Raw genomic sequence first — 27,079 nt, forward strand, 5'->3', positions numbered from 1 at the left:
GGTTGCAGTAGGTACTGGGAGATGAAGAAGCTTGCACAGGATAGAGTAGCATGGAGAGCTGCATCAAACCAGTCTCAGGACTGAAGACCACAACAACAACAAGGCGATGTCAGTTTCTGACAAAGGCATTGTTGGTCAAAAGCTCGCTTTCTGACAATCTTTTAGTTGTGCCCATCTGTGATGCAGCACCTCTGCTACACAGTGAGTAGCAACTACCCTTTTCATAATGTTGCTATATTGTCACTAGAATGAGTCTCCAGTTGTCCCTGCTAATGTACTTTCCTTACTGACTTACATGCCCACAGTGTCAGTAGATGGCATTCAATTTCGCAATGGGCAGTGGTCATAAAGTTTAGGCTTATTGGTGCATATATTGATATATTACAGTGGTTCTCAAACTGTGGTGCGTGACCCCGAGGAAGTTGCGAATGGTGTGCAAGGGGGGCATGTTATGTTAGGAAAAAAATTATATTCTTAGTAACAAACAATTAGGTTTATCTTTTGTCGAACAAATGACATGCTGCTGATATGGTTTGAATTTCGCCAGACGTCGGTGTTAATGCCAGACATGGTCGATGACAATGAAACGGCCGTCACATTTTCAGCATTGTTTGAAATGATTGGTCGAGCTGCACGACTTCCTTCAACACCACCTAGAAAGCCTCCACACGCGAGCTGAGTAGGCTAGGTGGCGTTGTTTACTTCGATAGTCAGCGGAATATCCTTTGTCGCCTGGGCCATTACTGTTTCCGTAACTATCCTGCACAGCGCAAGGTTTCGCTCATGTGTCTCAACGCATCCTTATAATGACGACTATAATTATAGTCTTATAATTACAGACTCAAGGAAGAATTGACTGCAGTATGAAGTGACAAACATCAAGACAGCCGCAGCCCATCAACTGGCGGAAGGGAGGGAGATACTCCAAAGGCAAAAACGAGGAGGTATGGTAACTATTCATTGCTAGGCTTCACCAAAACTACAATCAACGGTGAAAAATGTCCGCAGTGTGTAGTTTGTTTAACGATTTTAGCTGCTGATAGCAAGAAACCTACAAGTTAAAGAGACATCTTGAAACCAAACATCCAGACTTAATTGGAAAACCAAAAGATTTTTTTGTCAGGAAACTAAATGTTTTATTATCTACCCAGAAGAACTTCGCTAGAACGACAAATGTGACACCTAAGGCCCTTTTAGCCTCGTAGAAGATTTCTCACAGAATTGTTAAATGCAAGAAACCACACACGGTTGCAGAAACTCTGGTTCTACCAGCAGCAATTGGTATAGTATCAACAATGTTTGGCAACTCATTTACTCAACAGTAGAAAAGTATTCCTGTCTCTAATGACACAGTGCATAGAAGAATTTTAGACTTTTTGACAATTTACTTGAGCAGTTAATCAATCGACTGCGCAACAACTATTTTGCACTTAAAGTGGACAAAGCAGCTGACAATCATAAAGATTCTCATTTGATTGCTTATGTTCGTTTTGTTGATGAATTTAACATCTGAGAGGAATTTCTTTTCTGTGATCCAATGCTGAAAACAGCTACAGCTGAAAGCCTTTTTGACATGTTCAATACTTTTTTAAATGAAAACGGTGTATCATGGAATAGGTGCATGCAGAGACAGAACTCACTTCATGTCTGTAATTTATGGTGGATTGCAAGCGAAAGTTAAAGCGCAGTTCCTGATGCTGTATGGACTCACTGCATGATATATCAGGAGGCTCTGGCCGCTAAAGAACTTAGTCCACCCCTTCAAGAAGTTCTGTAAACGGTTATACACACAGTTAATATTATTTAGGCAAAAACTATAAATTCGAGGCTTTTTAAAGTGCTATGTGAGGAGCTGGTGCTGAACACACTCAGTTGCTCTTTTTTAATAATGGTCGATAGCCCTTGAAGCCAAGGTACTGAAAAGAATGTTTGAACTGAGGAATGAGGTATACTGTTTTTTAAAGGAGAGAAGTCACTCTTTGGTAGACTGTTTCAACAATGGAGATTGTTTATTTAAAATGGCTTACCTCACTGATATTTTTGAAGAACTAAATATTCTTAACATTTCACTTCAAGATAATCAGGCAACTTTACTACCTTGGAATGAAAAGGTGAAGGTGTCCATAAAGAAATTAGAGCTGTGGCAAAACTGAATGGAGAGTGGCATACTAGATATGTTCCTTATCATAGTATCACTGTTAGAGGATACAGATAATCCTATACTTCCAATGGCAATAAAAGCTTGCTTTCCTCATCACCTGGCAACATTAAAAGTTCACTTTGAGAAATATTTAAGCAAAGATTTTGAAAAATTTAATTGGATTAAAAATCCATTCATAAATGCTCCTGGACCACAATTTCTAAATGTAGAAGAGTAAGAACAACTTATTGAACTCATTTGTGATACTTTACAGAAGAGTAAATTTAATGAAGTGTCTTTGTTGGAGTTTTGAGTACATATTAGCAAGGACTTCCCCTAGTCCAAAATGCAATAAAGATCCCGATTCCTTTTGCAACAACATACTTGTGTGAGACTGGATTTTCAGCTTCATCAGGTATGAAGTTGAACTACTGTTGAAAGCTAAATGTAAACAAAGAACTTTAAGTGGGTCTTTCTGCTATTCCTCCATGTCTTGAGAAACTTTGTTCTCAATAGCAAGCTCCTCCATCACACTGAACTTTTTAATTTATATTTTTATTGCTCTTGTAATTCTTGTTTACTGAATTGTAAATAATGTTTATTTCATAGCTTTTGAACAAATAAAAACTTGATAAAAATTTATTCCATATTTTCATTATAATAAGTTGTGTATTTTTGGTTTCTGCTGCATGAAGTCCTTTTAAATTGAGTTTGGCAAACATAAAATGGATAAAATATGATTATTTTTATTAGTAACAATAACCTGGGGGGCTGATACTATTATTCCTATGAAGGGGGTGGAGTGCAAGGAAAAACGCACATACTGATGTTCCTGTAGCTACTGTTGTCTGCAATACAGCTGATATTTTTGTAATTTGTCATCTGCAACTGAAATAGGTTGTCTATAGTACATCAATTATACTGAACTGAAATGTAAGGCCTAAAATCAAACTATTGGTGTCTGTTAATTTTATGTTATGTTGCCCCCAGTTATTTGTGTGTCAAACATAAACAGTGGATATATAAAGGAGAGATGGAAATCTAATAATCATGGAGCTCTGTGTCATACTGTATGGGAAGGAATCTACGAAAGAATGATGGGAGAAAATGGGCCTGATAGTAGGAATGAGAAAGGAGAAAAACTAAATGAGTTCTGCACTAAATGACCATCTCATGAATCCATGGACCCTTCATGTCATCAGTGGACTGTTCAAGATGGTGGAGGCTGTGTGATGGTGTGGGGCATGTGTAGTTGGAGTGATATGGGACCACTGATACATCTAGAAACGACTGACAGGTGACATGTACGTACGCATCCTGTCTGATCTCTAGCCTCCATTCATGTCCACTGTGCATTCCGACGGTCTTGGGCAATTCCAGCAGGACAATGCAAGACCATACACATCCAGAATTTCTTCTGGAACACTGTTCTGAGTTTAAACACTTCCGCTGGCCACCAAATTCCCCAGACATGAACATTATTGAGCATACCTGGGATGCCTTGCAATGTGCCTATTATGGATTTATGGACAGCCCTGGAGGATTCATGGTGTCAGTTCCCTCTAGCACTACTTCAGACATTAGTCGAGTCCATGCCACATCGTGTTGTGGCATTTCTGGTGCTCGCGGGGGCCCTACATGACATTAGGCAGGTGTACCAGTTTCTTTGGCTCTTCACTGTAGTACATATACTGTCAGATGATACAGGTTGATGGCAAACATAAACACACTAGGTCACAACGACATTTATTCCTTGATGAACCTAATGGCTCAGTCTATTGGTGTTTTTGTGAAGAGAGAGACGTTATACCAAAGCTGGTCAATATGTCAGTTTGATGTATGACCTGTTCCTGTATAAGCTGAACAAAGTGAATTTGCATATGATTACCAGGACTCTGGAATGAGTACCCTAGCTGTGTTAGGATCAAATTCTGATGGATTTGATTAAGGATTGCATCTTCTTAATAATCTTTGCCATTGAATCACTTTTTAATTATTTGTAAATGGGATCACTTGACAAATCTACAATTTTCGATTCATACTGCATAATTTCCATTACAACCATAGCGTTTCATTTATCCACTTACAGTACCACAATGCCCTCACTTCTTTTAAGTTCTCCTATGGTAGCTCTTTCTTTGCTCTTTGTAGGATTCTCTTTCTCATTTTTATCTTTTCAACTTTAACTTCTGGGGCCTGATGGAGTGCCACTCCAACAGACTGAATAATTTCTTCCACAGGGATCCTTTGAAGGCGCACCACAAAATGTTTGCCCTTTGAACAGTATAACTGTTACTTATTTACTGATGATCTGTGGCAACAGTTTAAAATGTATCCAGACCTGTCCACCTACTGTGTGTCTTCCTTGTAAGTTTGTCAGATTTCTTCGTCTGACAATTCTTCCCTGACAGTAGCAGAAAAATTCATTAAAATCTTTCATCAAACTGCGTTAAGTTCTGCTCATGCTGTCAGCTGCATTAAGTACATGACATCATAACTTGGTCACATAGAGAAGCAGAGCTGCACAACTTCCATATTAACAGCCCCTATAAGAACATACATACAGATCATAGCAGAACACGAAAACAATAGTGTGTTTCTGTTCCCGGATGTGGAGGTCAACAAAACTCCCAACGGCAAAGTGGGACAAGTCTACTGGAAATCAACTGTGCCTACAAGCTGAACTGTATGATCATCCATCTGAGAACTGTTCTGTCATACACACAATGACTGCCCAAACCAAGCAATCAACAATAAAAACTATATCAAGTAAGAATTGAAACAGCTGCATAATACCATCCCAAGCCAATGGATACAACAGTACAATAATAATAAGAGCTATGAAGTTCAGTAAGAAGATACACACTGAAAAGGAAACAAAAGAACAGTTCACAGTGGTGCATTTACCTTATGTCAAGAATGTCACCTACCAAGTTCCCCTGAGGAGGCTTCAAACCAATTGTTCGGTGTGGCTGCAAGCTCAAACATACACTAGGTTTCACTAAAGATGCAGTAAAAGTCCTCAAAACAGCTGCTGTGTATGAGATACACTGTTAGTGTGGTTTGACCACACTGGGGAAACCAGAAGGTCTTTTACATTCATATAGCAGACCACAAGCAATGTTCGACTGGGGCAGCAGAACAGATCGGCACTATAGAGCGTGTGGGAAGCCTATTAAGTTACATGACCCATGAGTACTTGTTAGGCGGACATGGATGCGCGAACTTAAAATCATTTTAATAATACTGTCATCAGATGTTAATACGTTTATACACTTACTCCCTAACTAAATTAGTCTATGCCTCAGAGGAGGTCACTGCAACAAGTCTGAAATCACAGTTATTTTAGTTTTTTAAGATTTTAATATGTTACAAAGCACTACACCCTGAAGGATTTTAATGAGATGGACACCAGCTGCTTAAGCATAGATACACACATCAAAAAAAGTTTTGCATCACCTAGGTTCCAAGAGTTCCGCAACCTGTACAGAAAATTGGAATATAGATCAACATAATCATCATTTGTGCCCTTTTTATTGCTCATGAAAACCACACATTGCATGTTGTACCACCATACAGCGAGACCTTCAGAGGTGGTGGTCCAGATTGCTGTACACACTGGTACCTCTAATACCCAGTAGCACATTTTCTTTGCATTGATGCATGCCTGTATTCATCTTGGCATACCTATCCACAAGTTCATCAAGGCACTGTTGGTCCATATTGTCCCATTCCTCAATGGTGATTCGGCATAGAGTGGTTGGTGCGTCACGTCACCCATAGACAACCCTTTTCAATCTATCCCAGGCATGTTTGATAGGGTTAATGTCTGGAGAACATGCTGGTCATTCTAGTCAAGCGATGTCATTATCCTGAAGGAAGTCATTCACAAGATGTGCACGATAGGAGCGCAAATTGTCATCCATGAAGACGAATGCCTCACCAATATGGTTGCACTATCGGTTGGAGGATGGCATTCACGTATTGTATAGCTGTTACAGCACCTTCCATGACCACCAGTGGTGTACATTGGCTCCACATAATGCCACCCCAAAACAGCATGGAACCTCCACCTTGCTGCACTCACTGGACTGTATGTCTAAGGCATATGCGACTCTCATCGGTGGAGAGAACGTGATGCCAATCCTGAGTGGTCCATTTGGCATGTTGTTGGGTCCATCTGTAGTGTGCTGCATGGTGTCATGGTTGCAAAGATGGACCTCGCCATGGACGCTGGGAGTGAAGTTGCTCATCATGCAGCCTATTGCACACAGTTTGAGTTGTAACACGATGTCCTGTGGCTGCATGAAAAGCATTATTCAACATGATGGTGTTGCTGTAAGGGTTCCTCTGAGCTATAATCCATAGGTAGGGGTCATCCTCTGCAGTAGTAGCTCTCGGGTGGCCTCAGCAAGGCACGTCATTGACAGTTCTTGTCTCTCTGTATCTCCTCCATGTCCGAACAACATCTCTTTGGTTCACTTCGAGACGCCTGGACACTTCCCTTGTTGACAGCCCTTCCTGGCACACAGTAACAATGCGGATGCGATCAAACTGCAATACTGACTGTCTGCCATGGTTGAACTACAGACAACACAAGCCGTGTACCTCCTTCCTGGTGGAATGACTGGAACTGATCAGCTGTCGGACTCCCTCCGCCTAATAGGCGCTGCTAATGCATGGTTGTTTACATCTTTGGGCGGATTTAGTGACATCTGTGAACAGTCAAAGGGACTGTGTCCTTGATACAATATCCACAGTCAATGTCTATCTTCAGGAGTTCTGGGAACAGAGGTGATGCAAAATATTTTTTTGGTGTGTGTGTGTGTGTGTGTGTGTGTGTGTGTGTGTGTGTGTGTGTGTGTGTGTGTGTGTGTGTGAAGGACTTATTTCAACAGTGGTACAAGTCCACTTTAAAAAGAAAGAGTTATCCTCACATACGTACTCTCACAAGTCGTTTTTAATTTATTTGCATAGTGGGACAGCTCCAGCTTCGTCCTACTGCCGACAGAGTGCACCTCAATGCTGATGCATTAGAGAAAGCAAGCAAGAATTTATTTCAGTAGTTGTACAAGTCCGTGTGCTTTTGTGCATTGCAGCATGTTGCTATTTCTTGCGAAGATGGTGGATTCAGGAGCATTATCAAGTGACTGTGATACAACTGATGATCCAGATTTTCAAACGATTGCTGATAAAAAGAATTTACTTACTTTTCTCTCAGCATTATAGACATATTGTTCCAAAAAAGGAATATGCAAGAATGAAGGTTCACTTCCAATGAAAGTGCAAAAAATGACGAAACAGGAGACACTGTTACTGATGCCTGTGTGAATGGTGCAGCCGCAAATATGCAGACAAAAAGGAAGTGTCCTCAAAACAAGATGGGTACATGGAAAACGGACACATTTGACAAGAATATTCGAAAGGAAAAAAAGGGACACTGGGGAGTTATACGTCACAACAACTGGTAAAATAATTCCTCCAAAAACATTTCGCAATGTGGACTGAAGGTGTGCACATAAATGTTTCAACAAAATTTCAGAGGATGAGAGGAAGACGTTATTTGACAATTTCTGGGCTATGGGCAATATTAAACACCAAAATAGTTATCTGAATGGTTTATGCACATATCATTCAGATAACTGTCGACTACCAAGAAATGACTCTGGATCTCAGAAAAGCTGTATTTATGAATATCGTTTACATGTGAAGGAAACTGTGCAATAGTATGCAAGAAGTTTTTCTTGAATACTTTTGACATTCTAATGGACAACCCTGTAGGCTTTTAACAAAAAGCAAGGAAGAAGGTAGACCTCACCTTGATGGAAGAGGCAAACATCAGAACAAATTCTCTGTGCCATAAGGTCTGATCAATGATATAAAGGAACACATCAAAAAGCTTTCCAGTTTCTGAGAGACATTATGCAAGGAGAGATAATCCCCACAAAAGGTTTTTAATCTTGAGCTGTGTGTGGCCAAAATGTACGATTTGTACAAAGATAAATGCATATCCACCCCCCATGAACCATGGACCTTGCCGTTGGTGGGGAGGCTTGCGTGCCTCAGCAATACAGATAGCCGTACCGTAGGTGCAACCACAACGGAGAGGTATCTGTTGAGAGGCCAGACAAACGTGTGGTTCCTGAAGAGGGGCAGCAGCCTTTTCAGTAGTTGCAGGGGCAACAGTCTGGATGATTTACTGATCTGGTCTTGTAACACTAACCAAAACGGCGTTGCTGTGCTGGTACTGCGAACGGCAGAAAGCAAGGGGAAACTACAGCCGTAATTTTCCCCGAGGGCATGCAGCTTTACTGTATGGTTAAATCATGATGGCGTCCTCTTGGGTAAAATATTCCGGAGGTAAAATAGTCCCCCATTTGGATCTCCGGGCGGGTACTTCTCAGGACGTCGTCGTTATCAGGAGAAAGAAAACCAGTGTTCTACGGGTCGGAGTGTGGAATGTCAGATCCCGTAATCGGGCAGGTAGGTTAGAAAATTTAAAAAGGGAAATGGATAGGTTGAAGTTAGATATAGTGGGAATTAGTGAAGTTCGGTGACAGGAGGAAGAAGACTTTTGGTCAGGCGAATACAGGGTTATAAATACAAGATCAAAACGGGGGAATGCAGGAGTAGGTTTAATGATGAATAAAAAAATAGGAGTGCGGGTAAGCTACTACAAACAGCATAGTGAACGCATTATTGTGGCCAAGATAGACACGAAACCCACACCTACCACAGTAGTACAAGTTTATATGCCAACTAGCTCTGCAGATGACAAAGAAATTGAAGAAATGTATGATGAAATAAAAGAAATTATTCAGATAGTGAAGGGAGATGAAAATTTAATAGTCATGGGTGACTGGAATTCGGTAGTAGGAAAAGGAAGAGAAGGAAACGTAGTAGGTGAATATGGATTGGGGGGGAAGAAATGAAAGAGGAAGCCGTCTGGTACAATTTTGCACAGAGCACAACTTAATGATAGCTAACACTTGGTTCAAGAATCATAAAAGAAGATTGTACACATGGAAGAAGCCTGGAGATACTGACAGGTTTCAGATAGATTATATAATGGTAAGACAGAGATTTAGGAACCAGGTTTTAAATTGTAAGACGTTTCCAGGGGCAGATGTGGACTCTGACCGCAATCTATTGGTTATGAACTGTATATTAAAACTGAAGAAACTGTCAAAAGGTGGGAATTTAAGGAGATGGGACCTGGATAAACTGAAAGAACCAGAGGTTCTACAGAGTTTCAAGGAGAGCATAAGGGAACAATTGACAGGAATGGGGGAAAGAAATACAGTAGAAGAAGAATGGGTAGCTTTGAGGGATGAAGTAGTAAAGGCAGCAGAGGATAAAGTAGGTAAAAAGACGAGGGCTAGTAGAAATCCTTGGGTAACAGAAGAAATATTGAACTTAATTGATCAAAGGAGAAAATATAAAAATGCAGTAAATGAAGCAGGCAAAAAGGAATACAAAGGTCTCAAAAATGAGATCGACAGGAAGTGCAAAATGGCTAAGCAGGCATGGATAGAGGGCAAATGTAAGGATGTAGAGGCTTGTCTCACCAGGTGTAAGATAGATACTGCCTACAGGAAAATGAAAGAGACCTTTGGAGAAAAGAGAACCACTTCTATGAATATCAAGAGCTCAGATGGAAACCCAGTTCTAAGCAAAGAAGAGAAAGCAGAAACGTGGAAGGAGTATACAGAGGGTCTATACAAGGGCGATGTACTTGAGGACAATATCATGGAAATGGAAGAGGATGTAGATGAAGATGAAATGGGAGATATGATACTGCGTGAAGAGTTTGACAGAACACTGAGAGACCTGAGTCGAAACAAGGCCCCGGGAGTAGACAACATTCCATTAGAACTACTGACAGCCTTGGGAGAACCAGTACTGACAAAACTCTACCATCTGGCGAGCAAGATGTATGAGACAGGTGAAATACCCTCAGACTTCAAGAAGAATATGATAATCCCAATCCCAAAGAAAGCAGGTGTTGACAGATGTGAAAATTACCGAACTATCAGTTTAGTAAGTCACGGCTGCAAAATACTAACACGAATTCTTTACAGACGAATGGAAAAACTAGTAGAAGCCGATCTCGAGGAAGATCAGTTTGGATTCCGTAGAAATATAGGAACACGTGAGGCAATATTGACCCTACGACTTATCTTAGAAGCTAGATTAAGGAAAGGCAAACATATGTTTCTAGCATTTGTAGACTTAGAGAAAGCTTTTGACAATATTGACTGGAATACTCTCTTTCAAATTCTGAAGGTGGCAGGGGTAAAATACAGGGAGCGAAAGGCTATTTACAACTTGTACAGAAACCAGATGGCAGTTATAAGAGTCGAGAGACATGAAAGGGAAGCAGTGATTGGGAAGGGAGTGAGACAGAGTTGTAGCCTATCCCTGATGTTATTAAATCTCTATATCGAGCAAGCAGTGGAGGAAACAAAAGAAAAATTTGGAGTAGGTTTTAAAATCCATGGAGAAGAAACGTGGAGGTTTGCCGATGACATTGTAATTCTGTCAGAGACAGCAAAGGACTTGGAAGAGCAGTTGAACAGAATGGATAGTGTCTTGAAAGGAGGATATAATATGAACATCAACAAAAGTAAAACGAGGATAATGGAATGTAGTCGAATTAAGTCGGGTGAAGCTGAGGGAATTAGATTAGGAAATGAGACACTTAAAGTAGTAAAGGAGTTTTGCTATTTGGGGAGCAAAATAACTGATGATGGTCGAAGTAGAGAGGATATACAATGTAGACTGGCAATGGGAAGGAAAGCGTTTCTGAAGAAGAGAAATTTGTTAACATCGAGTATAGATTTAAATGTCAGGAAGTCGTTTCTGAAAGTATTTGTATGGAGTGTAGCCATGTATGGAAGTGAAACGTGGACGATAAATAGTTTGGACAAGAAGAGAATAGAAGCTTTTGAAATGTGGTGCTACAGAAGAATGCTGAAGATTAGATGGGTAGATCACATAACTAATGAGGAGGTATTGAATAGGATTGGGGAGAAGAGAAATTTGTGGCACAACTTGACTAGTAGAAGGGATCGGTTGGTAGGACATGTTCTGAGGCATCAAGGGATCACCAATTTAGTACTGGAGGGCAGCGTGGAGGGTAAAAATCGTAGAGGGAGACGAAGAGATGAATACACTAAGCAGATTCAGAGTGATTTAGGTTGCAGTAGTTACTGGGAGATGAAGCAGCTTGCACAGGATAGAGTAGCATGGAGAGTTGCATCAAACCAGTCTCAGGACTGAAGACCACAACAACAACAACAACAACAACAACAACAAATGCATATCTTAGAATAAAGAAATTGTGGGGGAGCACATCTATCGAAAAATCTTTAACAAAGACTTCAACCTGCCCTTTCGACCACCACGTAAAGACACTTGCTCTTTTTGTGACAAATTGAGCTTTGAAATGGACGCTGCTACCAATGCAGAAGAAAAAAGAAAGCTTCAAACTGAAAAGGAGCTTCACCTTAGGAAGGCTGAAGCTGCAAGAACAGCAATGGCTACAGACACAGCATGTAGTAAAGAGGCAGATTCCCAGATGTGTCTGTCTACCTTTGACCTGCAAAAAGCACTTTCATTTCCTAAACTGACAACATCTATATCATACTACAAAAGAAACATGCAGCTGCATAATTTTGGATGCCACAATTTCACTGACGGCAAAATCCATATGTATTTTTGGGATGAAACATATGGTTCAAGGGGTTCACATGAAATTGGTACCTGTTTATTGAAAGGTAATGAAAAGTGTGTCACTTCTCAAAAACAGGCAGTTGCGTACACTGACACATGTGGTGGGCAAAACAGGAACATAAACATTGCCCTAACACTAATGAAATTGACACAATCTCCTCAATTTCATGTCAACATTATTGATTTAATGTTCCTGCTCCCAGGTCACTCATACCTGCCATATGACGGAGATTTTGCCCTGATAGAAAAACAATTAAATAAGAAAGTTTCTGTTTTCCCCAGATGATATTGTTCAAACAATTAGGAAAATTGGCAGAAAAGATAGATTTGCATGCACAGAAATGAAGCATTCTGATTTTTTAGCATTGGAACAGTTACAAAATGCAGTGGTAAGAAGGAAGCAAAATGAGGAGTATGTTCAATGTAACTGACTGAAAATAAAATGGATGTGTTTAGAGCGGCAGAAGCCATACAAAATGCTCTACAAGGAAACACTGAATGATATGACATTGACTTCCATGTCCTCAACTTTGCTCCCAAACAAATAGAGGGAGATCACACACATATAGTAAGTACTATTGCAGTTTCACAACTTTACCCTCACATGAGAAAAGTGTTGAAAAAGAAAAAAGCACTATATGCTTGATTTGCTCCCTTATAATCCACCTATCAAACACAGTTATTTCCTTGCTCTATAAACAGAAGACAGAGGTCTGGAACATGAAGAAGAAGAAGAAGAATGTAATCCTTAGTTTTACAGAAACCAGTTGACCTGAAACATAACTGACTGTGTAGTTCAATTATACATGTGAATTTAATAAGAAGGTGTACATTAAAACTGTAATAAAAACTACTTGCAATAAAAGAACTAACAGGTTTATATACAATGTTCAGTTTATTTTATTTCAATAGTGGTACAGCTCCATTACCTCCACTTTTCTGCCTATGATGCTGCTCTAATTAATGATCCAAACAAATAGAAAGAAAGGTTCATCTCTAATAACAAGTCATGTACTTGAATATTTCTGGTATCTCAAGTACAGATTTTCAGCAGTCATTTAACTTTAGGGCTGCGTATCTCAAAATGGAAAAAAAAAGGACTTGCACTAGTATTGTCCATTAAATTTCGGGCATGCAGCCGTGCAAATAAAACTCCCTCCACTGATATTTCCGCCGCGTATCGTCCGGCCATCCTCAGAGTGAGTCACAAGACTGACAACAAGATGCGAAGCGCAGTCTTATATGCTCCACCCCGGCAGTACTGTACATGCAGGTCACAGACGCTTGTCTTCGGCAAGGAAATATGCTTACACAAGCGCCGCCTATGGTGAAGGTGTACCGACATTCGATTCGCTTATTGATGTATGTTCGGTGGTAGTGACACCATGACATCTTCTCTGCAGTTTAATTACATCAAAAGCCGGATTCCATGCTTTGTCCAAATTAAAACCATTATCTCTATTTATTAAATTATTAGCTAATCTAATCTCTATAGCTTCCTTGAAGACAGAATCCCAAAAGGAAGAGGTGGATGTTAAAATCTTCACATCACTGTAATTCATGGAATGCCCTGTATCAATACAATGTTCGGCCACAGCTGACTTGTCTGGCTGTGATAAGCGTGTGTATCTTCGATGCTCCAAACATCTCTTATGAATGGTGCAAGTTGTTTGACCTATGTATGACTTTTCACAATTTCTGCAAGGAATCTGATACACACCCGCTTTACAAAGCAGTAAATCGTCCTTTACACAGCCGAGCAAAGCAGCAATCTTTGTGGGTGGCCGGAAGATCACCTTATCACAGTGTTTCTCAAGAATACGGCCTATCTTCGAGGAAAGAGCACCCACATAGGGCAAAAACGCATTTGATCTGCAGGAATTACTACCTTCTTCGCCATCACATGCCTGCATTCTAGGTTTTACACTGAATGCTCAACAAATTTGTTGCAGAGAACATACATTCACTTTAAAAATGCTCCTGAGGTATGTGAGCTCTTCTTGCATATTATCTTTATCGGATATACAGTGCGCCCTATGCACTAAGGTCATAAGGACACCTATGGTCTTTGAAGGGCGATGGCGGCTACTGGCATGCAGATATAGATTTGTGTCTGTTGGTTTTCGATATACGGCATGTCCTAATGTGCTATCACCTTTACGGCGAATGACAACATCCAACATTGTACCACTATTGATATATATTTTACAGGTAGGTTTACTCACAAAGGCTTGGCCAACATGAACCTCTTATATGGGTACACTGCATGCAGTTTAAGAGTGGCACAACACTATACTGAGCTGTTCCCACAGCGACAGCAACCACACCACAGTACTTTGGGATCGCTACATAGGTGCCTACAAGAAACGGAATCCTCTTATCAGTTACAGAAATCCTTTTATCATTTACAGGCCTTTTCACACTACAACAAGCCACATGAAACCATTAGTTACTTTCACCATAATACCTTGAAAATATTTCTGAACTGCCTCCTAAATGTTGTTGGTGGAGTTCAGGCTCACGTGTGTGTGTGTGTGTGTGTGTGTGTGTGTGTGTGTACACACACACACACACACACACAAACACAAACTGTATTTTTCCAGGTGACTTGTGTGCTGAATATTGCTATAAATGTTAGCTATCTTGTGAGATGTTTGTATTGTCATAATGTATACAGGTATTCAAAATATTACCATGTGACAGAAAAACAAGTATACTGTGCAAAATCTGTGGTTTATACAAAGTAAATTGTCTAGACTTACTGTCTGTACAATTCATAACAGAAAGTGCATGTAAATTTGCATAAATATTTATCTTAGATGCAATTATGTATTTCATCACCAAAGTGAACTGTACTTGAGTAACAGGTTCAATGAGAGAGGAAAAAAAAAAAAAGAACATAATTTGTGATTAAAGGCAGATTTTCTTTTCCTTTTTATTTTACAAATGTAAAGCACTCACTGCTTTAATAATAGGCACTATAGGAAAAATGAAGCTGTTACTCTTTGTTTTCCCACACAGCATTTCACTAATGAAGCCACAATCCTCCAAGTGATAGTATATCTTACCTTGTACCAAACATTTCCATATTATATAGTAAATGAACCTTTTGGAATTCATATAGAAATGCGACCATCTGGTGAACATCAACTGAAATCTTTTCCAGAAGTTCTGGAATTTCTTCAATATCCTTACACAAAGCCTTCAGCTTATTCTTCGAGAATTTTTTCAGTAGCACAAAATGAACAAATTTTGCATCTTCATCTGCTTTACCTGAAAGGAGAAAAAGAAATTTTAAAAAATTAATATCACAGTCTTTCTGATGTTTTATGTTGCTTGGACTAATAAAAAAGCTAAAATCAATTAGAATAATGTTACTGGTCTGTTCTAAAATTTTATGCTTTTCAAGGAAGGCTACAACTGATTATACAATTGTATACAGAAAGGGCAACAGTCTCAAAGGGTGCGGGGCAAAGTCAGGACGTGCGGGGACCAAGCAGCAATCGGTATTGTAATCGTAAACTGTCGAAGCTGCATTGGTAAAGTACCAGAACTTCAAGCGCTGATAGAAAGCACCGAAGCAGAAATCGTTATAGGTACAGAAAGCTGGCTGAAGCCAGAGATATATTCTGCGAAATTTTTTTACAAAGGCACAGACGATGTTTAGAAAGGACAGATTGCATCCAACTGGAGGTGGCGTGTTTTTCGCTGTTAGTAGTAGTTTATGCTGTAGTGAAGTAGAAGTGGATAGTTCCTGTGAATTATTATGGGTGGAGGTAACACTCAACAACCGCCCTAGATTAATAATTGGCTCCTTTTACCGACCTCCCGACTCAGCAGCACAAGTGGCAGAACAACTGAGAGAAAATCTGGAATACATTTCACATAAATTTTCTCAGCATGTTACAGTCTTAGGTGGAGATTTCAATTTACCAGATATAGACTGGGACACTCAGATGTTTAGGACGGGCGGTAGGGACAGAGCATCAAGTGACATTATACTGAGTGCACTATCCGAAAATTACCTCGAGCAATTAAACAGAGGACTGATGACCACGGATGTTAAGTCCCATAGTGCTCAGAGCCATTAAAAAAAAAAAAAAAAAAAAAAAAAAAATTAAACAGAGAACCGACTCGTGGAGATAACATCTTGGACCTACTGATAACAAACAGACCCAAACTTTTCGACTCTGTAAGCGCAGAACATGGAATCAGTGATCATAAGGCCGTTGCAGCATCCCTGAATATGGAAGTAAATAGGAATATAAAAAAAGGGAGGAAGGTTTATCTGTTTAGCAAGAGTAATAGAAGGCAGATTTCAGACTACCAAACAGATCAAAAGGAAAATTTCTGTTCCGACACTGACAATGTTGAGTGTTTATGGAAAAAGTTCAAGGCAATCATAAAATGCATTTTAGACAGGTACGTGCCAAGTATAACTGTGAGGGATGGGAAAAACCCACCGTGGTTCAACAACAAAGTTAGGAAACTACTGCGAAAGCAAAGAGAGCTTCACTGCAAGTTTAAATGCACCCAAAACCTCTCAGACAAACAGAAGCTAAACGATGTCAAAGTTAGCGTAAGGAGGGCTATGCGTGGAGCGTTCAGTGAATTCGAAAGTAAAATTCTATGTACCGACTTGACAGAAAATCCTAGGAAGATCTGGTCTTACGTTAAATCAGTAAGTGGCCCGAAACAGCATATCCACACACTCGGGGATGATGATGGCATTGAAACAGAGGATGACACGCGTAAAGCTGAAATACTAAACACCTTTTTCCAAAGCTGTTTCACAGAGGAAGACCGCACTGCAGTTCCTTCTCTAAATCCTCGCACAAACGAAATAAGTGTCCAAGGAATAGAAAAGCAACTGGAATTACTCAACAGAGGAAAGTCCACTGAACCTGACGAGATACCAATTCGATTCTACACAGCGTACGCGAAAGAACTTGCCCCCTTCTAAGAGCCGTGTACCGCAAGTATCTAGAGGAATGGAAGGTTCCAAATGATTGGAAAAGAGTTCAGATAGTCCCTGTCTTCAAGAAGGGTTGTCGAGCAGATGCGCAAAACTATAGACCTATATCTCTGACGTCGATCTGTTGTACAATTTTAGGATCTGTTTTTTGCTCGTGTATCATGTTGTTTCTGGAAACCCAGAATCTACTCAGTAGGAATCAACATGGATTCCAGAAACAGCGATCGTGTGAGACCCAACTCGCTTTATTTGTTCATGAGACCCAGAAAATATTAGATATGGGCTCCCAGGTAGATGCCATTTTCCTTGACTTCCGGAAAGCGTTCGATACAGTTTTTCACTGTCGCCTGATAAACAAAGTAGACAAATGTAATGTATTGCGAATACATAGAAAGAAGGATCCTTTATTGTATGATTATATGATACCTGAACAAACACTAATAGCAGTTACTTCTGTAAAATATCTGGGAGTATGCATGCGGAATGATCTGAAGTGGAATGATCATATAAAATTAATTTTTGGTAAGGCGAGTACCAGGTTGAGACTCATTGGGAGAGTCCTTAGAAAATGTAGTCCATCAACACAGGATGTGGCTTACAAAACACTAGTTCGACCTATACTTGAGTATTGCTCATCAGTGTGGGATTCATACCAGATCGGGTTGACGGAGGAGATAGAGAGGATCCAAAGAAGAGCGGCGCGTTTCGCCACAGGGATATCTGGTAAGCGTGATAGCGTTACGGAGATGTTTAGCAAACTCAAGTGGCAGACTCTGCAAGAGAGGCGCTCTGCATCGCGGTGTAGCTTGCTGTCCAGGTTTCGAGAGGGTGTGTTTTTGGATGAGGTATCGAATATATTGCTTCCCCCTACTTATACCTCCCGAGGAGATCACGAATGTAAAATTAGAGAGATTCGAGCACGCACGGAGGCTTTCCGGCAGTCGTTCTTCTCACGAACCTTACGCAACTGGAACAGGAAAGGGAGCTAATGACAGTGGCACGTAAAGTGCCCTCCGCCACACACTGTTGGGTGGCTTGCGGAGTATAAATGTAGACGTAGATATTTATTTTGTAGTTAATGGAAAGCACAATCTTATTTTATACTTTGTCTTAGCACACGTTCTTATTTCACTTGCTTATTTACAGAAATGAATGACAGGAACTCTGCATTAGCCTTCTTCTTAGTTACAATAGGATTTTAAAAGTTCAACTAATGTCCTTTGTTTTACTGCTGATTGGAATTTTCAAATTTCTTATCATGGCAGTTTTTCTTCATTTACATGTTCTGCAATATAATTCAATGCTGTGCTCTCCTTGAACAGCTTCTCTAATCTCTTTGAAAATATTAGCAGTTGCAGAACACTTTTGTGTTACAGCCGCTACAATTTTATGTTCAACAGTAAAGATGTCCTTTGTTGAGTACTGCAAACATTTTTAATTCCTCTGACATTACTATTTTCTCTGGAATCAAAAGTAATAATACAAGACCAAATTACCATATTACCAACTGCAAAGTGACTGGTTTGTGCACTTTGTCTACATGATATAGCACACGGAGCTCCTTGCTGTCAATACAGCGTTATTTTTACTTACACTCATCACAGTAGGAAAACATGTATCTATTGCACATTAAAATATGCAAATAATTAGAAAACTGTTTGAAATATGAGAGACACAAATTATCCCAGTTGTCTCAATTCAGTATTCACTATCCATTTGAAATAATAAAAAGTAGAGTAATTCAGAATGAATGATATAATGAATACACAAAATCTCATCCCGGAATTCTACTTGAAATAGTTATACACGAAAATGGACTGAAACATTTGTCCACTAATAGAAAAAAAGAAGGGTAAGACAATACCATGTTATACACAGTAATCAAAATTAATGACAGAACGAAAAGAATTTAAGATTATTGGAGATGCTTAGCTGCAGCAAGACACAATAACAAGGCGGAGAACTTAGAGAGGGAGAGGGTGGGGGGGGGGGGTGGGGGGGGGGTGGGGGGGAGGGAGGGAGAGAGAGAGAGAGAGAGAGAGAGAGAGAGAGAGAGAGAGAGAGAGAGAGAGAGAGAGAGAGGGAGAGGGGGGGGGGGGGGGGGGTGTCTATAGTCCGGAAAATAATTCATTCAAAAGCTAGCGAAGAACTTAGTCTTGTTTATGTGTATCGACAAATCAGCACCACTTCTTTTATATGGTGAGTTGCTATCTTAGCTCCTTAAATTATTTATTTAAGCATAGCTGTAATTTATGCTCCTGCTACTATTCAACTAAAACTGGGATAAATTTAAGTATATGATCCGTAGAATACATACATACCCTAAGATGAAGAAACAATTGAAAATATTTCATAGAGTGTAACCGTAACATTCAGTAAATGAGGCACATTCAATAATTAAAAAATGAATTGAAATAGAAATTTTAAACTTTTGTTTAGGGTTTTTCATAATGTGATGATTGTTGCTCTCTCACTTGCACACATACCAGTGCAAGGAATAAAATCTCTCTTTACAATTTACAGTGAAATCACTGGAGGAATAAAATACTGCATCATCCTCCAAAATGCACAGTTGGCACAAAATATTTTGTGTTACTAAAATGTCAAGAGAGAGAGGGGGGGGGGGGGGGAGGGACTGCAATTAATGTTAAAGGCACAAGAGCAGGTTTTGCCAATTTTTTGTTCTTGTATATATTAATTTTTTGTAATTGTTTTTATGAAGTCTTTGTGGGTGAGAGTACAGCAGCAGACAGACTATAGTGTACGTTTTCAGCTGAAGTAACATCCTCCTCTACCTGGTATCTGCCTAACCTGTAACCTGAGCAGCCAATGGGGCTGAAAAAACATGAAACGATTATTTAAGGTTGTAATTTATTTAGTAGCTTTTATTTCCTTGGACTGGAAGGACTTTTATATACATTCAAAACAGGAATTCAGACATGATAAATATTAAAGCTATTCACTCATTCATTTTTTATTTATGTCATATAAGTAAGACTAAGTAGAGAAAAATTACATTCATTACACAACAAAAACTATATTCCACTAGAAAAACCGGATATCTTACGAAAATCGTAGTAAATCTAAATGAAAACTATCAACTGAATCTAAGTATCAGTTTGCAGTAAGTTCATTTTACCAATACAGTCTCATGCTCTGCTTCTTAAAAACACATGCTGCTGGTTTCCATATGTGCTACCTGCCATTATACACCACACGTCTTCTTGCTTTATAATAATCACTTTCTTGCATTTAGTTATAGTAATGTGAAATAAATGGTTGTCTTGCACCTTATGTGTATTATCACATCTTGATATCAGCTCTTGGATCGTTATACCAATGTTACCTTGTTATCTTTCCATTTCTTGATTCTGTCAAACAATCGAAAATCTGAGATGGAAAAACAACAATGTATCAAATGGACAGATTTCTACCACATATACGAGGCACTATGTGGCAGACAGGCACAATGAAAATAGACTGCTAGATGTTATGAGCTACTGGACTAAGTACTTCACAAGACATCGATTAAATACACACATGCAGTCACGTCAGGTCTTGCTCCCCACAGATGACAGTGGCCATGTTTGTGTCAGTCTTAAATCAGTGTGTGTGAGTGTGTGTGTGTTTGTTGTCTACATCCGATGAAGGACTTAATCCAGTAGCTAATAATATTTAGCAGTCTTGTTTTTAGTGTGCCTGTCTGCCACTCGGCACATCCTCAATGTGTCCTTTTATATTATTGTTTCTTTATTCTATCATATTTATGCTGGACAAAGCACAAAGGGCCAGCAAGACACCCAACTAACCCCAAATAATAAACATGACAGAGATAAGGAAGATGTCTGCTGTCCAGAGCTGGAGCCAGAGGCAGAAGTCAAGGAAGACACCACAGGAGACAAATCTCCCCCCCCCCCCCCCCCCCCCCTCCAACTACTATTGTATGTCTGGACCTACTGGATGAGCACCCAATGGATATTGTTACACTGAGGTTATTTCATTTATCTAGTGTATGGCTAGCATCACATCACACCAGAAAACATTTTTTTCTGTAACAGAACATACACAGATATTTAACACACAGAAAAGAAAGTCATGGTTATAAGTTGATAACATTTACAATACACAGAAGTAGTCAGGCTTATGTCTAATTGCTGAATATACACAACTGGTGTCTTAACTGTTAAGAGGAACTCCTGCAGACCACCAGAAAAGGACTGATTTTGGGCATGTATATATGAAGTGCTGAACAGTTTGTCATTCTGCACCACAGTCCCTTCTGAGAGATGGTATTATTCCTCATTTGTACACTGAATCAGCACATTTTCCACTATTTGTTCTTAATCTATTGCGTGCAGACCAGATCTCACAATGCTCTTCAAACCCTTGTGGTCTGGTCGAGGTGAAGGGCAGTGGGCACCTTCAGCTGTTCTGGGGTAGCATTGTTCTGCCATATTTTTGCCCATCAGTCTGTTGCTGTTGTTCCATTACCCATCAGAGAATTTGCACCATGTAGAGGCGGGACACAGGAGCAAAGTCTGTTGTTACTGAGTACAGGAATGTTCTCGTGTACAGTGTGGTAACGACCAACAGCTATTTCTGTAAACTCTGATCGCTTGAGAGCAGCTTCACAGTGCAAAAATGGGGGAGCTATAGGACTGAGAATAGGCACCCAGAAAATTGAAGTATTTCTGATTATTCCTGTGGTGATGAGCATAGTCTGGTTGAGCTCTGTATAGATGAGTCTGCTGTATGGACTATTGGTCCAGGCTGCTGCACAATATTCTATCACAAGGTAAACCAGCTCAACAGCAGATGTCCTTGGTGTTGGAGATGATGATCCGCATGTCACGACACAAAGTTCTCAAGATCTTGTTTCTTGATTTCAAGGAGACGGCACGACCGTGGGGTTGGGGATTTCTCCGAAATTTTGTGTAGTGAAAGAGGACCCCTAACACCTCACATGGTTAAAATATTAGGACGCACTACCAGGAAAATCCCGGGAAAAATCGATCCAAAGTTTCTAAGGTGCCTTATGAGTATGTAATGTGTCTATTGCCGAGCCGCCGTCCGGAGTAGATGGTTAAGACTCAGACTCTTACGCCAGAGGTCTCAGATAGGTTCGATTCCTCCTCTGGCATTTACTTTTTTTCTTCTGTTTCTTTTTCTTTTGTTATACCACCAATTGTTCAGGAAGTTTCCCAAACCTACATTATCTTTATCAAATTAGTTACATTATTGAATAAAAATTATTTTCTCTTTGTCCAACAACACAATTCATGGCGGTGGGTTTCCCATTTTTCATTGTAAAGTATATGAGGAGGAACATTGGGTTTTTAATCATAATAACAAAGTCGATTGGGAAACATTCAATTTTTATACGTATAACAATTATAAACAAGAACATAGCATCGCGAGAGATTTCTTCCGAAGATGTCGATGCAATTAAATTATTTTCCATCAACAGCTTTTCATAATACACCACTGCGTCCTTCAATTGTAATTTTGATAGATCTCTATGAATAGATTCTTCAGGAATTTCTTCTCCTATTCCAGATGAGCCAGCAACTTCTTCAGTCGTCATGTTTAACTTCAGATCAGAATAACACGTTGAAATTTGAAACGGGCACGTCTGTTCACGACGAAATCAAAAAACAAACTGTCATTTACTTCCCACGGCTTGCGCACAGTCCTATGCGCAGATGACCGTTATAATCCCAAGGGGACCCTTACAAAGCCCCTTTAAACCTTGAAACCCCATAAAACCAAATAGAACAATGAGCACATACATTTTTCAGTGAATGAAAAACTTTACGTTCTTGAGCTAAAATAATGTAAGTTTGAGAAACTTTTTGAATAATTGGTGGAATAACAAAAGAAAATGAAACAGAAGAAAAAAAAAGTGCCCGAGGAGGAATCGAACCCGAGGCATCTGGCATAAGAGTCCGAGCCCTAACCATCTACTCCGGACAGCGGCTCGGCAATGAATTAACGCTGTATACTCATAAGGCACCTATGAAACTTTGGATCGATTTTTCTCGGTATTTTCCAGGTAGTGCGTCATAATACTTTAACCATGTAAGGTGTTAGGGGTCCACTTTCACACACAATATTTCGGACAAATCCCCGACCCCACGGTCGTGCCGTATCCTTGTTAGTGGCGTCCGCGGCTTGTGGTCTTGCGGTAGCGTTCTCGCTTCCAGTGCACAGGGTCAGGGATTTTCTCTGCCTCGACATGACTGGGTGTTGTGTGTCTTTCATCATCATTTCATCCTCATTCATTCACAAGTCGTCGTAGTGGTGTTAAAGAACTTGTGGAGCGGTGGCCAAACCGCCCCGCGAATGGTCTCCCGGCCACCAATTCCATACGCTTATTATCATTATCTTAGTGGCAGTTTTCAGCAAATGCTCTTTGAAGCTGAGCGACCTGTCAAGAGTGATCGCTACATAATATGGACTTCTGTTATGACACAGCTTTTTCCCTTCAAAATATATCTTTATTTACCTGTTTGCAAATTTGTTGTTATGGAGTTCTAGAGATGATCACAATGTTATTTGCTACTTGCTTGAGACTAACAAACTCTTCCTGCAGTAGCATGGGCTGGCACCTACAAGTTTTCTTAGCATGGACCAGGCTTCCCCGTTTTAGATGTGGAAGTCTAAGGCCTCAACTGGTTTGTTCTGTTGCTTATGATGAGCTGCATTGATGCTGTACAGAAGTTCGTCACCTACTTCACAGTCATTGTTGTCACAAAACTGTTTGTACTGAGTTTCACACTTTTTCATCCATCCAGGTCTACATTCCTTTCGAAAGCCTCTTGGGATATATTTCTTTGTTGTGAATAGCTTAGCCCCAATGAACCTCTTATAGTTTGTGCTTGTTGAGGGGATCCATTATATATATTGTTCCGAATTTCAGAAACTGGAGACTAGTGGGCTTTTTTAAAAGTTCCAACTAGGTCTGGGAAAATATCTTATGACAGGTCTGTTTGTACCTAATTCAAGAAGTGCTGGATGATGTTGGCTGCTGTCCAGGACTTCCCTTCTACATCTATCTACATTTATACTCCGCAAGCCACCCAACGGTGTGTGGTGGAGGGCACTTTATGTGCCATTATCATTACCTCCCTTTCCTGTTCCAGTCGCGTATGGTTTGCGGGAAGAACGACTGCTGGACAGCCTCCATGCGTGCTCGAATCTCTCTAGTTTTACATTTGTGATCTCCTCGAGAGGTATAAGTAGGGGGAAGCAATATATTCGATACCTCATCCAGAAACACACCCTCTCAGAACCTGGATAGCAAGCTACACCGCGATGCAGAGCGCCTCTCTTGCGGAGTCTGTCACTTGAGTTTGCTAAACATTTTCGTAACGCTATCAAGCTTACCAAATAACCCTGTGACGAAACACGCCACTCTTCTTCCGATCTTCTCTATCTCCTCTGTCAACCCGGCCTGGTATGGATCCCACAATGATGAGCAATACTCAAGTATAGGTCGAACAAGTGTTTTGTAAGCCCCTTGTTGCTGGTAATGGCAGGCCATTGTAATGAGAGGAAACAAAACATAAATCAGGGTTGTAATCTGTTCTCCAGGTACCAGAATGGAATGTACACCAATCTTTAGTGTCAGAAAGAAGATGGAGATTGTGTTCTTCAGATCAATCAACCAGCATGTTCCCATTTACATTATTACATTTGTATTTTCATAGTCTATGATGACTGCTGAAGTCTCCTAAGTACACCATATGGTCGTCATTAGAGTTTAGAACATGTGCTGGCCACATGGTTCCTGGTGATTTATCGACATTCACAGTAGTTATTTCACCAATTTTGACAGTGACTCTGTGGATACTATTCGTGGTGCTGGTAAATACAGTGTGGGCCTTTCCTATATGTTACTGAATGTACATGGCTACACCATAAACCTTATTGTATGTAGCACTAAGGAAATTGTTTCAACGTGAGTTTCCTGGAAGGCTACTAAATCAATTTCATTCTCATCTAGTATCTTGCATGGAATATGATATTTGGTTGCGCTAATTCCTTCTCTGTTCTATACTCAGGTGAAACCAGTCATCTGTAGATGTAAAGAATCTTTTAGAAGGCAGAGTGTAACTTCACTTCTGGGTCTTGTAACAAGGCAAACCAGGAAACAATTTTATAAAATTATCAATGCCTGGGCTGGTGATCATTGAGATACACTGTTAGTGTATAAAATGCATATTTTGTAGACAAGTGCTAACATGTTCAATCTTGTGTCCACTTGGATATGACTTTATAATTATTTTATGAAATGGTAGGCTTGTTTGTGGCTTCCAGTTCATAATTTTACTTAAATTTACTTTCATAGAAAATTCCAGAAAAATCAGTATGTCACCAGTCTCTGAAATTCCTTTTCTAAATTGCTTATCCTAGAAATGACAGATGAATAATGTTCAACGTTAAGTCAAGATTACGTATAAATATTAGTTCAAAAATTAATTTTGTAATTAAAAATAAAATTTTTTGATACTGATTGTTAACACTATGTAATGGATGAAATTTTATACAGAAAAAAATCAAATAATTGTAAGTCCAGGATGGAATAATGACAGTACTATGGAAAGGACAGATTGCTACTCACTATATAGAGGAGACATTGTGTTGCACACTGAAAAGATGCTATACATTTTAGCTTTCGGCCAAAAGGTCTCCTCCTGAAATAGAGAACATACATATACTTACAAAGCACAGCTCTCATGCATTACCACTGCCGCTGGCCAGTGTGGCCCAACTGTGGACAGCAACAGTACCTCATGAGAGAAGCAATCTTGTGTGGGTGGTGGGGGTATGCAGGAGGGTGGGGTTGGGAGGGATAGCAGGGTAGGGGTGGGGGGAGGTGTACTGCTGTTTGTGTGAACATGCAGGGAGGAGATGGGGACATTGGGAGGTTTGATATCAGATGTGGGGAGGTGGTGGGAGGAGGGTAGAGAAGGAGAGAAGAGGGAAAGGGGAAGGGGAGAAGCAGAGAAGGGGGGAAAAGACTTGTAGGTATGTTGGTGGAACCTAATGTTGTTTAGTGCTAGAGTATGAGCAGGGAAGGAGATAGGTAGGTGAAGGACAGTGACTAGTGAAGGCAAAGCCATGTGAGTTGCAGGGATGTAGGATTACATTGCAGGGAGGGTTCCCACCTGCTCAATTCAGAAAAGCTGGTGTTTGTAGGAGATGGCGCAAACTGTGAAGCAGTCTTAAAGTGGGCACAGTTTGTCAATGGTCATTGACATGGACAGACAAGTTTTTAGTTGTCATGCCCATTTAGAAAACAGTGCAGTGGTTGCAGTTTAGGTCGTAGCTCCATGACTGCTTTCACAGGTGGCCCTCCCTTGATGGGATAAGAGACACCTGCAACTGAACTGGATGTGGGAGGATGTATGGGACAAGACTTGCATTTGGATCTACTGGAATGATATGAGCCATGAAGCAATGGGCTGGGAGGAGGTGTGGAGTAGGGATGGACATGACTACAGCATAGGTTCAGAAGGTGGCAGAATATCACTGTGGGAAGGATAAGAAGGGTAATGGGTAGATTATTCCTCGTATCAGGACATGACAAAATGAGGTCTAGACCCTCTCTCAGGCCTTTCACACATTACTTAGATCACCAAGGATGGAAAACGATATTGCCCCCCCCCTCCCTCCCCCCCCCCCTGCTCCCTTTCCTTCTTTCTCAAAGTGAATTCAATCCTATAAACACTGCTCTGTTTCTAGTCTGATACAGGAAAGGCGGAGAACAAGCAGTCAAGGTAAGGAACAGAATCAACTGTTTCGTGATTTTGGAAGTGGGAAGAAGATTTTCAATGGGAGGCTCATATATGGGCCAAATTGTTGGCAAACTGAAATTAGATAATTTTTGACATAGACAAAACTTGAACAGTTCAGAGAACACACTAATTTGGTATGTGTGAACAGTTTTACTTTATAATAATAAAAATTTGTGATTTATGAAAAATGAGCAAGCTGCATGCATAGTTCGAGAGGAAGCACTCTGGTCTTACATAAAATCACTGGGCAAATAAAAGGCTTCTATTCAGTCATTCATCAACCAGTCTGTTGTAGCAATGGAAGAGACCAGAAGAAAACCTGAAGTTTTAAATTTCATGTTTTGAAAATCATTTACGTACGAGGATCATACAGACATAACACTGTATGGAGGACGTGGAAATAGGAATCCCTGGTGTTGAGAAGCAACT

General features: G+C 40.2%; 1 protein-coding gene across 3 annotated transcripts in view; it reads right to left on the bottom strand.

The window, feature by feature from the left end:
- The window catches only part of LOC124795286, a 263,102-nt gene that overhangs the window by 36,334 nt on the left and 199,689 nt on the right, over nucleotides 1-27,079 (bottom strand). For all 3 annotated transcript variants that reach the window (XM_047259244.1, XM_047259243.1, XM_047259242.1), the window contains one exon: nucleotides 14,944-15,148. In XM_047259244.1, coding sequence (XP_047115200.1) covers nucleotides 14,944-15,148 — 205 coding nt within the window. The remainder of the gene's footprint in view (nucleotides 1-14,943; nucleotides 15,149-27,079) is intronic.

This window comes from Schistocerca piceifrons, chromosome 4 (assembly GCF_021461385.2).
Source record: "Schistocerca piceifrons isolate TAMUIC-IGC-003096 chromosome 4, iqSchPice1.1, whole genome shotgun sequence".
Lineage (NCBI taxonomy): Eukaryota > Metazoa > Arthropoda > Insecta > Orthoptera > Acrididae > Schistocerca > Schistocerca piceifrons.